This window comes from Anomaloglossus baeobatrachus, chromosome 9 (assembly GCF_048569485.1).
Source record: "Anomaloglossus baeobatrachus isolate aAnoBae1 chromosome 9, aAnoBae1.hap1, whole genome shotgun sequence".
In the NCBI taxonomy this organism is placed as follows: domain Eukaryota; kingdom Metazoa; phylum Chordata; class Amphibia; order Anura; family Aromobatidae; genus Anomaloglossus; species Anomaloglossus baeobatrachus.
In genome coordinates, this window is record NC_134361.1 from 42,796,468 (window position 1) to 42,811,736 (window position 15,269).

The following is a 15,269-nucleotide window of genomic DNA, read 5'->3' on the forward strand; positions in this document are numbered from 1 at the left end:
CCGCCTGACACACCTGCTGAGCCGTAGTCTGGTGCCTCAAAGCCCAGGACGCACCCACGGCTCTGGTAGAATGGGCCTTCAGCCCTGAGGGAACCGGAAGCCCAGCAGAACGGTAAGCTTCGAGAATTGGTTCCTTGATCCACCGAGCCAGGGTTGATTTGGAAGCCTGTGACCCTTTACGCTGGCCAGCGACAAGGACAAAGAGTGCATCCGAGCGGCGCAGGGGCGCCGTACGAGAAATGTAGAGTCTGAGTGCTCTCACCAGATCTAACAAGTGCAAATCCTTTTCACATTGGTGAACTGGATGAGGACAAAAAGAGGGTAAGGAGATATCCTGATTGAGATGAAAGGGGGATACCACCTTAGGGAGAAATTCCGGAACCGGACGCAGAACCACCTTGTCCTGGTGAAACACCAGGAAGGGGGCTTTGCATGACAGAGCTGCCAGCTCAGCCACTCTCCGAAGTGAAGTGACTGCTACTAGGAAAACCAGTTTCTGCGAAAGGCGTGCGAGAGAAATATCCCTCATTGGCTCGAACGGTGGTTTCTGAAGAACCATCAGCACCCTGTTCAGATCCCAGGGTTCCAACGGACGTTTGTAAGGAGGAACGATGTGACAAACCCCCTGCAGGAACGTGCGTACCTGTGGAAGTCTGGCCAGGCGCTTCTGAAAAAACACAGAGAGCGCAGAGACTTGTCCCTTAAGGAAGCCGAGTGACAAACCCTTTTCCAATCCGGACTGAAGAAAGGACAGGAAAGTGGGCAAGGCAAATGGCCAGGGAGAAAAACCAACAGCAGAGCACCATGACAGGAATATTTTCCACGTCCTGTGGTAGATCCTGGCGGACGTTGGTTTCCTAGCCTGTCTCATAGTGGCAATGACCTCCTGGGATAATCCTGAAGACGCTAAGATCCAGGACTCAATGGCCACACAGTCAGGTTGAGGGCCGCAGAATTCAGATGGAAAAACGGCCCTTGAGACAGCAAGTCTGGTCGGTCTGGTAGTGCCCACGGTTGGCCGACCGTGAGATGCCACAGATCCGGGTACCACGACCTCCTCGGCCAGTCTGGAGCGACGAGGATGGCGCGGCGGCAGTCGGCCCTGATCTTGCGTAACACTCTGGGCAACAGTGCCAGCGGAGGAAACACATAAGGGAGTTGAAACTGCGACCAATCTTGAACTAAGGCGTCTGCCGCCAGAGCTCTGTGATCGTGAGAACGTGCCATGAATGCCGTGACCTTGTTGTTGTGCCGGGACGCCATTAGGTCGACGTCCGGCATCCCCCAGCGGCAACAGATCTCCTTAAACACGTCCGGGTGAAGGGACCATTCCCCTGCGTCCATGCCCTGGCGACTGAGAAAATCTGCTTCCCAGTTTTCCACGCCTGGGATGTGAACTGCGGAGATGGTGGAGGCCGTGGCTTCCACCCACATCAAAATCCGCCGGACTTCCTGGAAGGCTTGCCGACTGCGTGTTCCTCCTTGGTGGTTGATGTAAGCCACCGCTGTGGAGTTGTCCGACTGAATTCGGATCTGCTTGCCTTCCAGCCACTGCTGGAACGCTTTCAGGGCAAGATACACTGCCCTGATCTCCAGAACATTGATCTGAAGTGAGGACTCTTGCTGGGTCCACGTACCCTGAGCCCTGTGGTGGAGAAAGACTGCTCCCCACCCTGACAGACTCGCGTCCGTCGTGACCACCGCCCAGGATGGGGGTAGGAAGGATTTCCCCTTCGATAATGAAGCGGGAATAAGCCACCACCGAAGGGAAGCTTTGGTTGCCTGAGAGAGGGAGACGTTCCTGTCGAGGGACGTCGGCTTCCTGTCCCATTTGCGTAGGATGTCCCATTGAAGAGGACGCAGGTGAAACTGCGCGAAAGGAACTGCCTCCATTGCTGCCACCATCTTCCCCAGGAAGTGCATGAGGCGCCTCAAGGGGTGTGACTGACCTTGAAGGAGAGATTGCACCCCCGTCTCTAGTGAACGCTGCTTGTTCAGCGGAAGCTTCACTATCGCTGAGAGGGTATGAAACTCCATGCCAAGATACGTCAGCGATTGGGCCGGTGTCAGATTTGACTTTGGAAAATTGATGATCCACCCGAAACTCTGGAGAGTCTCCAGAGTAGCGGTGAGGCTGTGCTGGCATGCCTCTTGAGAGGGAGCCTTGACCAGCAGATCGTCTAAGTAAGGGATCACCGAGTGACCATGAGAGTGGAGGACCGCGACTACTGTAGCCATGACCTTGGTGAAAACCCGTGGGGCTGTCGCCAGGCCGAACGGCAGTGCCACGAACTGAAGGTGTTCGTCTCCTATGGCGAAGCGCAGAAAGCGCTGATGCTCTGGAGCAATCGGAACGTGGAGATAAGCATCTTTGATATCGATCGATGCAAGGAAATCTCCTTGAGACATTGAGGCGATGACGGAGCGGAGGGATTCCATCCGGAACCGCCTGGTCTTTACGTGTTTGTTGAGCAGTTTTAGGTCCAGGACAGGACGGAAAGACCCGTCCTTCTTTGGAACCACAAACAGGTTGGAGTAAAAACCGTGACCCTGTTGCTGAGGAGGAACAGGGACCACCACTCCTTCTGCCTTCAGAGTGCCCAGCGCCTGCAGAAGAGCATCGGCTCGCTCGGGAGGCGGAGATGTCCTGAAGAATCGAGTCGGAGGATGAGAGCTGAACTCTATCCTGTAACCGTGAGACAGAATGTCTCTCACCCAACGGTCTTTTACCTGTGGCAGCCAGGTGTCGCAAAAGCGGGAGAGCCTGCCACCGACCGAGGATGCGGTGTGAAGTGGCCGCAAGTCATGAGGAAGCCGCCTTGGTAGCGGCACCTCCGGCGGTCTTTTTAGGGCGTGACTTAGACCGCCATGAATCGGAGTTCCTCTGATCCTTCTGAGGCCTTTTGGACGAGGAGAATTGGGACCTGCCCGCACCCCGAAAGGACCGAAACCTCGACTGTCCCCTCCTCTGTTGGGGTAAGTTTGGTTTGGCCTGGGGTAAGGATGTTTCCTTTCCCTTGGATTGCTTGATGATTTCATCCAATCTCTCACCAAACAAACGGTCGCCAGAAAATGGCAAACCGGTTAAGCACTTTTTGGAAGCCGAATCTGCCTTCCATTCCCGTAGCCACAAGGCCCTGCGTATTGCCACCGAATTGTCGGCTGCAACCGCTGTACGGCTCGCAGAGTCCAGGACAGCATTAATAGCGTAGGACGCAAATGCCGACGTTTGAGATGTTATGGAAGCCACTTGCGGCGCAGACGTACGTGTGAGTGCGTCAATTTGCGCTTGACCCGCTGAGATAGCTTGGAGTGCCCATACGGCTGCGAATGCTGGAGCAAAAGACGCGCCGATAGCTTCATAGATGGATTTCAACCAGAGCTCCATCTGTCTATCAGTGGCATCCTTGAGTGAAGCCCCATCTTCAACTGCAACTATGGATCTAGCCGCCAGTCTGGAGATTGGAGGATCCACCTTGGGACACTGAGTCCAGCCCTTGACCACGTCAGGGGGGGAAGGGATAACGTGTATCCTTAAGGCGCTTAGAAAAACGCTTATCTGGACAAGCCCGGTGTTTCTGGACTGCGTCTCTGAAGTCAGAGTGGTCCAGAAACATACTCGTTGTACGCTTGGGGAACCTGAAACGGAATTTCTCCTGCTGAGAAGCTGACTCCTCTACTGGAGGAGCTGAGGGAGAAATATCCAACATTTGATTTATGGACGCGATAAGATCATTCACTATGGCGTCCCCATCAGGAGTATCAAGGTTGAGAGCAGCCTCAGGATCAGAATCCTGATCAGCTACCTCCGCTTCACCATACAGAGAGTCCTCCCGCTGAGACCCTGAACAATGTGATGATGTCGAGGGAATTTCCCAGCGAGCTCGCTTAGGCGGTCTGGGACTGCGGTCCGTGTCAGAGACCTCACCCTGGGATCTATGAGACACCCCGGGAGGACATGGTTGTACCAACTGAGGGGAACCAGGGGGCAATGATTCCACAGTGCCCATGGTCTGAGATACCGGTCTGGACTGCAAAGCCTCTAGTATCTTAGCCATAGTCTCAGAAAGCCTTTCAGTAAAAACTGTAAACTCCGTCCCTGTCACCTGGACAGTGTTAGCAGGTGGTTCCCCCTGGGCCACCCTTAGCAGAGGCTCCGGCTGAGTAAGTGCCACAGGGGCCGAGCAGTGCACACAATGAGGGTCAGTGGAACCTGCCGGTAGTGAAGCCGTACATGCGGCGCAGGCAGCATAGTAAGCCTGTGTTTTGGCACCCCTGCTTCTTGTGGGCGCCATGCTGTTGTCTCCCCTGAGCAACCCAGGAGGGTATATAGCCAAAAATCAACCGTGCACTATACAGTGTAAAGTATAGCATACAATCATATAATCTATAAGTACACTTCTGCACAAGTGGGGCCAGCACCTGAGGTGCTGCTTACCGGCCGCTCAAAGCGGTTGTGTGGCCACCAGAATCCCTGCCTGGGTCTCCCAGAGCTTGTCTCCCCTCTCCAGCATCAGAAGAGCTGACAGGAATGGCTGCCGGCGTCATGAGGAGAGGAGGGGGCCGTGGGCGTGCCCTAGAAAGTGCGGGAAACTGGTGCCCCACTGTGCACAGTGAGGGGGGAGGAGTATGCAAAGCATGCTCCAGCCCTCAGTGCTGACATTCTGTACAGCGTCCCGCCCTTCCCCTGACTGGCAGGCCTGGGGGCGGGAAGAGAATGAGACTAGGCCGCAGAAGCCGGGGACTATAGTTATAAGCGCGGCCGCCGTATAAGCGCGGTCGGCGCGGATGTCCCCGGCGCACTAACAGTCCCAGCCGCGCCGCATGTATAACAATGGCAGCGGCGGTCAGCGCGGTAGTCCCCAATACACTACACACCCAGCCACGCTGCAGCGTGTGATGGCACAAGTGCGGTCAGCGCCGCGGTCCCCGGCGCACTAACACACCCAGCAATGCTGGAGTGTTTCTGTGCGCGGTCCCCACGGGGACACAGAGTACCTCAAAGTAGCAGGGCCATGTCCCTGACGATACTCGGCTCCTTATCCAGCAGAATCCCCAGGGGCTGTGGATGGAGCACGGTCTCAGTGCCTGGAGACCGATAGGATCCCACTTCACCCAGAGCCCTAAGGGGGATGGGGAAGGAAAACAGCATGTGGGCTCCAGCCTCCGTACCCGCAATGGATACCTCAACCTTAACAACACCGCCGACACAGTGGGGTGAGAAGGGAGCATGCTGGGGGCCCTGTTAAGGGCCCTCTTTTCTTCCATCCGACATAGTCAGCAGCTGCTGCTGACTAATCTGTGGAGCTATGCGTGCATGTCTGCCTCCTTCGCACAAAGCAAAAAACTGAGGAGCCCGTGGGAGCACGGGGGGTGTATAGGCAGAAGGGGAGGGGCTTTACACTTTTAGTGTAATACTTTGTGCGGCCTCCGGAGGCATAGCCTATACACCCAATTGTCTGGGTCTCCCAATGGAGCGACAAAGAAAATAACTTTTAATCATGCCAAAGGCGTTGAAAAGAAAAGTCTTGAGTGAGGAAAAGAAGGGCTCAATTCTGGCTTTACTAGCAGAGGGGTACAGGGAGCGTCATGTTGCCTCCGTCCTTAAAATTTTTTAAGACGGCAGTCCATTACAACAGGGTCAAGCAGCAGATATTGGGGACAACAAAGCTACAGACCGGCAGAGGGCGAAAGCGACACTTATTCGAATGTCACTCAGCGACCGCAGGATGACAAAGTGACCTACAAAAGGAATGGCAAATGGCAGCTGGGGTGAAGTGGACAGGAAGAACAGTTCATAACAGGCTCCTAAATGTAGGGCTCAAGTCATGTAAAGCTAGAAAAAAGCCTATCAATGAGAAGGAAAGGAGAGCCAGGCTGAAGTTTGCCAAAGACCATAATGATTGGACCATAGAGGACTGGAGTAAGGTAATCTTCTGTGATGAGTCTAATTTTCAGCTTTGCCCAACACCTGGTCGTCTAATGGCTAACGGAGACCTGGAGAGGCGTACAAGCCACAGTGTCTTGAACCCACTGTGAAATTTGGTGGCGGATGGGTGATGATCTAGGGATGCTTCATGCTTCAGCAAGGTTGGAATTGGGCAGATTAAACTTTGCGAAGGATGTATGAATCAAGCCGCATACAAGGTTATCCTGGAAAAACAGTTGCTTCCTTCTGCTCAGGCAATGTTCCCCAACTCTGAGGACTGTTTTTTCCAGCAGGACAATATGCAATGCCACACAGTTAGGTCAATCACTGTGTGGAAGAAGGACCACCACAACAAAACCCTGTCATGGCCAGCCCAATCTCCAGACCTGAACCCCATTGAAAACCTCTGGAATGTAATCAAGAGGAAGATGGATAGTCACAAGCCATCAAACAAAGAAGAACTGCTTACATTTTTGCCCCAGGAGTGGCATAAGGTCACCCAAAAGCAGTGTGAAAGACTGGTGGAAAGCAGCCAAGACGCATGAAAGCTGGGATTAAAAATCATGGTTATTCCACAATATTTTGATTTCTGAATCACCCTGAGGTAAAACATTAATAGTATTACTGTTTGTAAATGATTATGAACTTGTTTTCTGTGCATTATTTGAGGTGTAAAAGCACTGTGCATTGCTTTGTTATTTTCACCATTTCTCATTTTCAGAAAATAAATACAAAATGTATTGCTTGAAAATTCGGAGAAACTTTGCAGTGGTCTGTTAATTTTTGCCAGATATGTAATATATATATAAATTATACAAAGGGTGGCCCAAAAGTAGATGGACAGTATGTGTAATAAAGTGAAACTGACTCAGTTGCCCCTAGTAACCAGTGTCCACCTTTCATTTCCATAGAGTCTGTGTAGAATGAAAGGTGGAATCTGATTGGTTGCTAAGGGCAACTGAGTCAGTGTCACTTTACACCATGTTTGATAACCCTATTACACACACTGTCCACCTACGTTTGAACCACCGTGTGTGTGTGTGTGTGTGTATATAATATATATATATATATATATATATATATATATATATATATATATATATATATATATATATATATATATATATATATGTATTTTTTTTACCATATCATCTCAATCGGACTTTTTTTTTTTTCTCCACTTTTTGAAACATTGTATGGTTTATGTGAAATTTTTCCTTTTGAAATATGGAGCAAAAGATAAATAAAAAATAAAAAAAAGGTGGGTCTGTGAACACTGATGCCGGGATCAAACCCAAGAACCCGGCACGAGGCAGAGATCGGATCGGACAAATAACTGGACTACGCTTTTGTGCTCCAGGATGATTTTTGACATTTAAAGCCTGGGGAGTCACGCTCCAAATAAAATGAACAAATGTCACGTAGCATTTACTAAAGGAAATAGTAAATGTCGTTTGATATCACAGTCACATTGTCCCATATGCAATGTGCACCTTTATACATTTCTAAGGTCACAGTCATGTAACTGGATGGACAAAAAACAAAAACCCACTATACATGTTTGATATCTGTGAACTCATAATGACCTGGAGAATTATACTGCCAGATAAGTTTTACAATATACAAGGCAAATAAAAAAAATTGCTGAATTTCACTTTTTTTTTTTAATGGCAACGTATATGAATTTTTTTTCCCTGCTTTACAGTGCATCACAGAATAAAATGAGTGGTATCATTCAAAAGTAAAACTCGATCTGCAAGAAAACAAGCCCTCACACGGCTATGGGAACAAAAAAAAAATGAAAGTTATGGATCTTGGAAGAAGGAGAGGAAAAAAAGAAAGTGCAAAAATGGAAAATCTGAAAAGGTTGTGAAAGGGCTTAGGCCGGTTTCACACATCCGGCTTTTTGCCGGATGCGGCGCTCTCCCGTACAGTTAATACAGTACAATGACAGCGCAACAAGCGCCGGTCACATGCTGTCATGTGACCGGCGCATGTGACCCGGAAGTTACAGCGCTGTCATTGTACTGTATTAACTGTACGGGAGAGCGCCGCATCCGGCAAAACGGCCGTACAGGGCTAAGTAGCAGCGATCAGAACTGCCTTTGATGAAGGCTGTGTAACACAGCTGACACCTGTTGTGTATGGATTAGGCTCAGCTCCTAGCCCGCACCATACATCTGCCCCCACAACTCCATAGGATGAACTATTATATCCTACTTTGATGAAGGCTGTGTAACACAGCTGACACCTGTCATGAATGGATTAGGCTCAGCTCCTAGCCCGCACCATACAGCTGCCTCCACAACTCCATAGGATGAACTATTAGATCCTACTTTGATGAAGGCTGTGTAACACAGCTGACACCTGTCATGAATGGATTAGGCTCAGCTCCTAGCCCGCACCATACAGCTGCCCCCACAACTCCATAGGATGAACTATTAGATCCTACTTTGATGAAGGCTGTGTAACACAGCTGACGCCTGTCGTGTATGGATTAGGCTCCTCTCCTAGCCCGCACCATACAGCTGCCCCCACAACTCCATAGGATGAACTATTAGATCCTACTTTGATGAAGGCTGTGTAACACAGCTGACACCTGTCATGAATGGATTAGGCTCAGCTCCTAGCCCGCACCATACATCTGCCCCCACAACTCCATAGGATGAACTATTAGATCCTATGTTGATGAAGGCTGTGTAACACAGCTGACGCCTGTCGTGTATGGATTAGGCTCAGCTCCTAGCCCACACCATACATCTGCCCCCACAACTCCATAGGATGAACTATTAGATCCTATGTTGATGAAGGCTGTGTAACACAGCTGACACGTCGTGTATGGATTAGGCTCAGCTCCTAGCCCGCACCATACAGCTGCCCCCACAACTCCATAGGATGAACTATTAGATCCTATGTTGATGAAGGCTGTGTAACACAGCCGACACCTGTCGTGTATGGATTAGGCTCAGCTCCTAGCCCGCACCATACAGCTGCCCCCACAACTCCATAGGATGAACTATTAGATCCTACTTTGATGAAGGCTGTGTAACACAGCTGTCGCCTGTCGTGTATGGATTAGGCTCCTCTCCTAGCCCGCACCATACATCTGCCCCCACAACTCCATAGGATGAACTATTACGTCCTATGTTGGGAGGATCTGCAGGAGCAGCAGCTCGCTCTCTCGGCCTCCGCACCATGCTGGGTGGGGTCGGGTTTCATACAGGTCTTCTCTCACCTGTTGTCCACAAATGTCACAGCATAGTTCACCGCCGGCCCGGCAGGGATCCCGGCTTCTTTGAAGAAGTTGATCCATTCAGATGTGGCTGAAAAAGAAGTAGTCGGATTTAAAAGGTATTCAAGTCTGAGAAGCAATGGGAATATAAAATATACAGTAACGTAAAGGTCTTACCCAACGTGACGGACACCATGATGGAAGCCTCAAAGATGACTGACAGCTACAAAGGAATGACATAAGGTTATTCTCCACCTTAGAAGCAACATTGTTTCTTGTCGGTTGATAACTTTGTATGTGAAACGTTGGATAATCTTCTAGATCAGGATGGAGCGGCACAGCGGAGGGGGTGAGCTGGGCTGCCCTACCCTGCATTCACTGGAAAGCAGCTGGGAGCCAGAAATAGCTCCTGACTACACACAAGGCCGCGCGCTATTTATGGCCAGGACTGAGGTGGGCGCTATACAACCCGCTGATAACACCACACATACATCCAGCTCAAAGGGCACAGATCTCCCGTATTTTACAGTCAGTCACACGCCCACGTTTGGTATCAATGGATCAGATCAGACGACTCATCCCAGCAAAATGCAGCCGCAGAGATTGATCAAAACTGGTGCAAAGCGGAGGAGTTGCCCATAGAAATCACAGCCTTGTTTAAATAGAGGATACAGACGTTCCAATTTTGCTTTTAATTTTTACAAATGTTCCACATTGTGTACCCAGCCAGAAATATTACACCTCCCCATCGGATCCGTGGGGGTCCGACTACTCAAACGAATGAAGTGGTGGTCAAGTGTGTGACACCATCACGGCAAACAGCTCTATGGAACCCTACGCTGAGATTATCTGCAGCCATATACACAGCATGAGATTAGTGCATCGCTCTGAACCCCGCACTTACCCCATAGGGCGGCATCTGCCCCAGCCGCATTCCTTGCACAACTTGCCTACAGCTTGTGTGCTGCATAGCCGGGCAGTAATGGTATGGTCACACAAGGAGGACGCTCTGCACATTTTACTTTTTAGAAATTCTGCGCAGATTTAAATTTGTAACATATAGGATGAATTCTGTAGCAAATTCCCAACAAAATCTGCACAAAAATCTGCAGAGAAAAATAAGTCCACCTCACATGGATTATACCTTCAGGCTAAAAAAAAAAAAAATCCACATAAACAAAACCACTTATCAATTTTTTTTTATACTATTTTATAAAGTTTTTGTAGATGGGGAGATTTTTTTTTCTGCTTCAAATGACTCAGAAGTCAATCAAGCAGAAACCACTCAAATTGCTGCATTAAAGGTATGAACCATAAGACATCAGCACAACAGAGTGCGAGTGCAGCAGCGTCGCGGAAATATAAGAAGCCATCAGGCTTAGGCTGCTTTCACACTACGTCTTTTTAACATGCGTCCTGAACGTTTTTTTAACGCAGAAACGGATCCAGTGCAAATGCGTTTTCATTTCAATGCATTTGCAATGGACTCACGTTAATATGCGTTCACCTGCGTTTGCCTGCGTTATAGTGAGGATCCGGTGACTTGCAGTTTTTTAACATCTTTCAAAAACGCTACTTGTAGCATTTTTGAGCTGCGTCCAACTTCTGCAAATTGCTGGATCCTGACTAAACAGCACGCAAACGCATGTGAACGCTGGCGTGCTGATAGACAGGATCCTGCTTGCTCTACTGAGCATGCCCAGAACCAGTCTCCGTGATCAGTCTCTCTCCTCCCTCTCTCTCTGTCTCTCCCCCTCCCTCTCCCCCACCTGAGAGCTGCGGACACTCGTAACCAAGGTAAATATCGGGTAACCACTTCTCTTAGTTACCCAATGTTTAAGTTGGTAACGTGTGCAGGGAGCCCGGCTCCTAGCAGCTGCAGACGCTTGTAACCAAAGTAAATATCGGGTATCCAAGCAAGTATACCCGATGTTTACCTTGGTTACGAGCCTCACAGCTGTCAGATGCCGGCTCCCAGTCTGGCACGTTTAGTTCCCATCACTCCCGATCACATGACTCCAATGCCCGCCCCTAAACATCCAGTGACAGGATCCTGCAAAGTAACACATGCGTTTGCATGCATTTTTTGCTGTAAAAGCAGGATCCGCTTTTGCAGCAAAAAAACGTTCAGGACGCATGTTAAAAAGACGTAGTGTGAAAGCAGCCTTAGGGTGGGAGATCCGTGGGCGGACCGTGCTCAGAAAGGGGCACGGACGTCTGCATGAACCATAAGTGTGTTTACCCATTGAAATCAAAAGGATGCTTGTTCCTAGAGTAATTGGCTTTTGAAGTAGAATCTAACACAAAATCTGCATTAGAAAACAAAAAAAAACAAAAAACCTTTGTGTGAACATACTCTAATAGTAACAAATAGTGATGAGCAGCACCATCATTGCCAGTACTCGTAACTAGTGATGAGCGGGCACTACCATGCTCAGGTGCTCGTACTCGGAACTAGTGATGAGCGGGCACTACCATGCTCGGGTACTCAGTACTCGTAACTAGTGATGAGCGGGCACTACCATGCTCACTAGATACAAGTACCGAGCACCCGAGCATGGTAGTGCTCGCTCATCACTAGTTCCGAGTACGAGCACCTGAGCATGGTAGTGCCCGCTCATCACTAGTTACGAGTACTGAGCACCCAAGCATGGTAGTGCCCGCTCATCACTAGTTACGAGTACAGAGCACCCGAGCATGGTAGTGCCCACTCATCACTAGTTACGAGTACTGAGCACCCGAGCATGGTAGTGCACGCTCATCACTAGTTACCAGTACTGAGCACCCGAGCATGGTAGTGCCCACTCATCACTAGTTACGAGTACTGAGCACCCGAGCATGGTAGTGCCCACTCATCACTAGTTACCAGTACTGAGCACCCGAGCATGGTGGTGCTCGCTCATCACTAGTTACCAGTACTGAGCACCCGAGCATGGTGGTGCTCGCTCATCACTAGTTACGAGTACTGAGCACCTGAGCATGGTAGTGCCCGCTCATCACTAGTTACCAGTACTGAGCACCTGAGCATGGTAGTGCCCGCTCATCACTAGTTATGAGTACAGAGCACCCGAGCATGGTAGTGCCCGCTCATCACTAGTTACGAGTACAGAGCACCCGAGCATGGTAGTGCCCGCTCATCACTAGTTACGAGTACAGAGCACCCGAGCATGGTAGTGAACGCTCATCAGTAGTTATGAGTACCCGAGCATGGTAGTGCCCGCTCATCAGTAGTTATGAGTACCCGAGCATGGTAGTGCTCGCTCATCAGTAGTTATGAGTACCCGAGCATGGTAGTGCTTGTTCATCACTATCTGTCAAATTTTACACATCACCCGCTGTAACCAACAAGGGGGCTGAGATCAACCAACTGCAGATGGGCTGGTTTAGGGGGAAAGCGGCGCTTCCCAGGTCTACTCCAGGTCTATTAGCATGTGAAAAGTGACTGCTTAATAGTTCATTTTGCAAAGGTGTGAGTTTATATGGGACATCAAAAACTTTTGTTGGAATGGAGGAATTGGTCTACATGGTGGCAGTTCAGGGGACCTGTCAGGTTTTCCTTTTCCTTGTGCTGCGTTTTTTTGGGAGCAATTTTGGTCCAAAAACTGCATGCATTTCCTTCCTCAGCAAAGTCTATGAGATTCAGTTTTCTGTCCGCACGTTGCAGCTTTCTTTTGGGCTGCATCTTTGCCTCCAGAGATTATTTTAAATAAAAGAGACGTTACCTGTGCAAAACAAGTAACTGACAACATCAGAAATGACATTTCTCTTCTTTCACATTTTTTGCAGCTCCCTGAGCTCTGCTTCATAGCAACAATGTTGCAACACCCCCTGCTTGCAAGCTGGAGGCTGAAGCAGAGGCCCCTGCAGAAGTGTCAGTTATAATCACACACAGCTCTGCAGAGAGCGGCCATCACAATGGAAATGCCGCTTTTATTTGAAAATCTCTGGAGGCGGAGCCATCTTCCAGGCGGCATCCGCCCCATAGCCTGGAAGAGCTCATATTAAAGGGAACCTGTCACCACTTTTTTGCCCTATAAGCTGTGGCCACCACCAGTGGGCTCTTATATACAGCATTCTAACATGTACATAAGAGCCCTGGCCAGGGGTATAACATAAAAATCACTTTATAATACTTACCTAACAGTTGTGCGGTTGGCCATATGGGTGTCTCCGTTCTCAGCGCCTCTTCTTTCGGCAATCTTCGTCCTCTTTCTGAAGCCTGCGTGCATGACGCGTCTACGTCATACACACTCGCCGGTCCTGCGCAGGCGCACTACAATACTTTAGGCCACGTCACACTAAGCAACATCGCTGCTAAGGAACAACTTTTGTGACGTAGCAGCGATGTTGCTAGTGATGTCGCTGTGTGTGACATCCAGCAACAACCTGGCCCCTGCTGTGAGGTCGCTGGTTGTTGCTGAATGTCCTGGACCATTGTTTAGCTGTTGCTGTCCTGCTGTGAAGCACAGATCGCTGTGTGTGACAGCGACAGAGCAACAGCTGAATGTGCAGGGAGCCGGCTTCTGCGGATGCTGGTAACCACGGTAAACATCGGGTAACCAAGAAGCCCTTACCTTGGTTACCCGATATTTACCTTCGTTACCAGCGTCCGGCGCTCTCAGCTGTCAGTGCCGGCTCCCTGCTCTCTGCACACGTAGCCGGAGTACACATCGGGTAATTAACCCGATGTGTACAGTGGCTAGGAGTGCAGGGAACAGGGAGCCGGCACTGACAGCGTGAGAGCGCCGGACGCTGGTAACGAAGGTAAATATCGGGTAACCAAGGTAAGGGCTTCTTGGCCAGCTTCATTATAGAGCTTCCATACTCAAAAGGAAAAGCGCTTTAATACTGCAGATGTTCCACTATTTAGCAGCGGCGGTCGGTTTCCAGGGCAACAAGCTGTGAATTAAAGTGTTACTATCTCAAGAAAGGATGGAAATTTTAATAAAGCAGTAAATTGCTTACTTGCTTGGTTTTTGCAAGACCTGGGCAATAATATCCATTTATAAAGATGTAACAATCCCTTTAAAGGGATGTCCAAAGCTTTGCAAATGCAGCTCTGGAGTGATCAATCAGTGACCCATGTTACAGAGCTGTAAATGCTTTTGGCATTGGTTCTTTGCTCCTTATTTATACAGGAGCGTTTTTTTATACATTGCGTTTTTATACATGCAACCATACAGAACTCTGGAAAATGACAACATGGCACATATTGTGACACATGTGACAACGCGCCACCTCTATACCCCAGCAGCCCTTACAATACACGGTACAGAGTCATAACATACACTAAACTCACCCCGGTCCGGTCCTCTCCGCCGCCGCCGCCAGCTCCTCTCTCCCCGGGACCCTCTTCCGCTGTGCCTACACCCGGATCCTACGTCATTCACACTCAGCCAATCAGTAAGCGGTCTTCTCACATGCGACACGGTGATTGGTAGATCCAGACTCGTGACCGCCCCTTTCAGCCCAAGGCGCGTTGGGAATTGTAGTTCTGGGTAATTAGCGCTCTCTGCGTGCTGACGTCATCCACAGCGTGTTGCGAGGAGATTCATGGTAATAAATAAACGCGGGACCAAAACATCTTCGGGCGCCATTTTCCCCCCATTTTCTCAGTCACTGAGGCTGCGGGGTTGAGGAGGATTATGATTTTCTATCGTTGTGTGTTCAGTTTATCTGCAGTATAATATTCATATTATATTCACTGTGGAGTGATATGAATTCTGGGAGTTATAGTATGATTTGTAATTTCTTAAAGGAATTGTTCATGAGTCGTGACTGATCAGCCCCTTTTAGGCTGCTTTCACACATCCGGTTTTTGCTGTGTGGCACAATATGGTGCTTTTCAGAAAAAAAAGCAACTGTTTTTTGTTTTTTTTTGCCGCCGGTTGCATTTTTTTCCGCATAGACTTGCATTAGCGCTGTATTGTGCCGCATGGCCTTGCGTTGCGTCCGGATTTTGCCGACTGCGGCATATTTAGCCCATGCGGTGGCTGGATGGAACGTTGCCTGGCACTTTTTTTGTGTGGTGAAAAAAACGCATCGCGCTTGATCTGGCGCGATTTACAATGCAAGCCTATGGCCGCCGGATGTGTTGTTTTTTTTTTG

General features: G+C 49.4%; 1 protein-coding gene across 2 annotated transcripts in view; it reads right to left on the reverse strand.

Moving 5' to 3' along the window:
* The window catches only part of C9H19orf47 (chromosome 9 C19orf47 homolog), a 41,774-nt gene that overhangs the window by 17,606 nt on the left and 8,899 nt on the right, over nucleotides 1–15,269 (reverse strand). Inside the window, exons 1-3 of one of the 2 annotated variants that reach the window (XM_075323650.1) lie at nucleotides 14,461–14,834; nucleotides 9,339–9,384; nucleotides 9,165–9,252 (exon numbers count right to left, since the gene is read on the reverse strand). In XM_075323650.1, the coding sequence (XP_075179765.1) occupies nucleotides 9,165–9,252; nucleotides 9,339–9,357 (107 nt within the window). In that variant the 5' untranslated portion in view covers nucleotides 9,358–9,384; nucleotides 14,461–14,834. Of the gene's footprint in view, nucleotides 1–9,164; nucleotides 9,253–9,338; nucleotides 9,385–14,460; nucleotides 14,835–15,269 lie in introns of those variants that run through there. The other variant, XM_075323651.1, reaches the window with a different exon arrangement.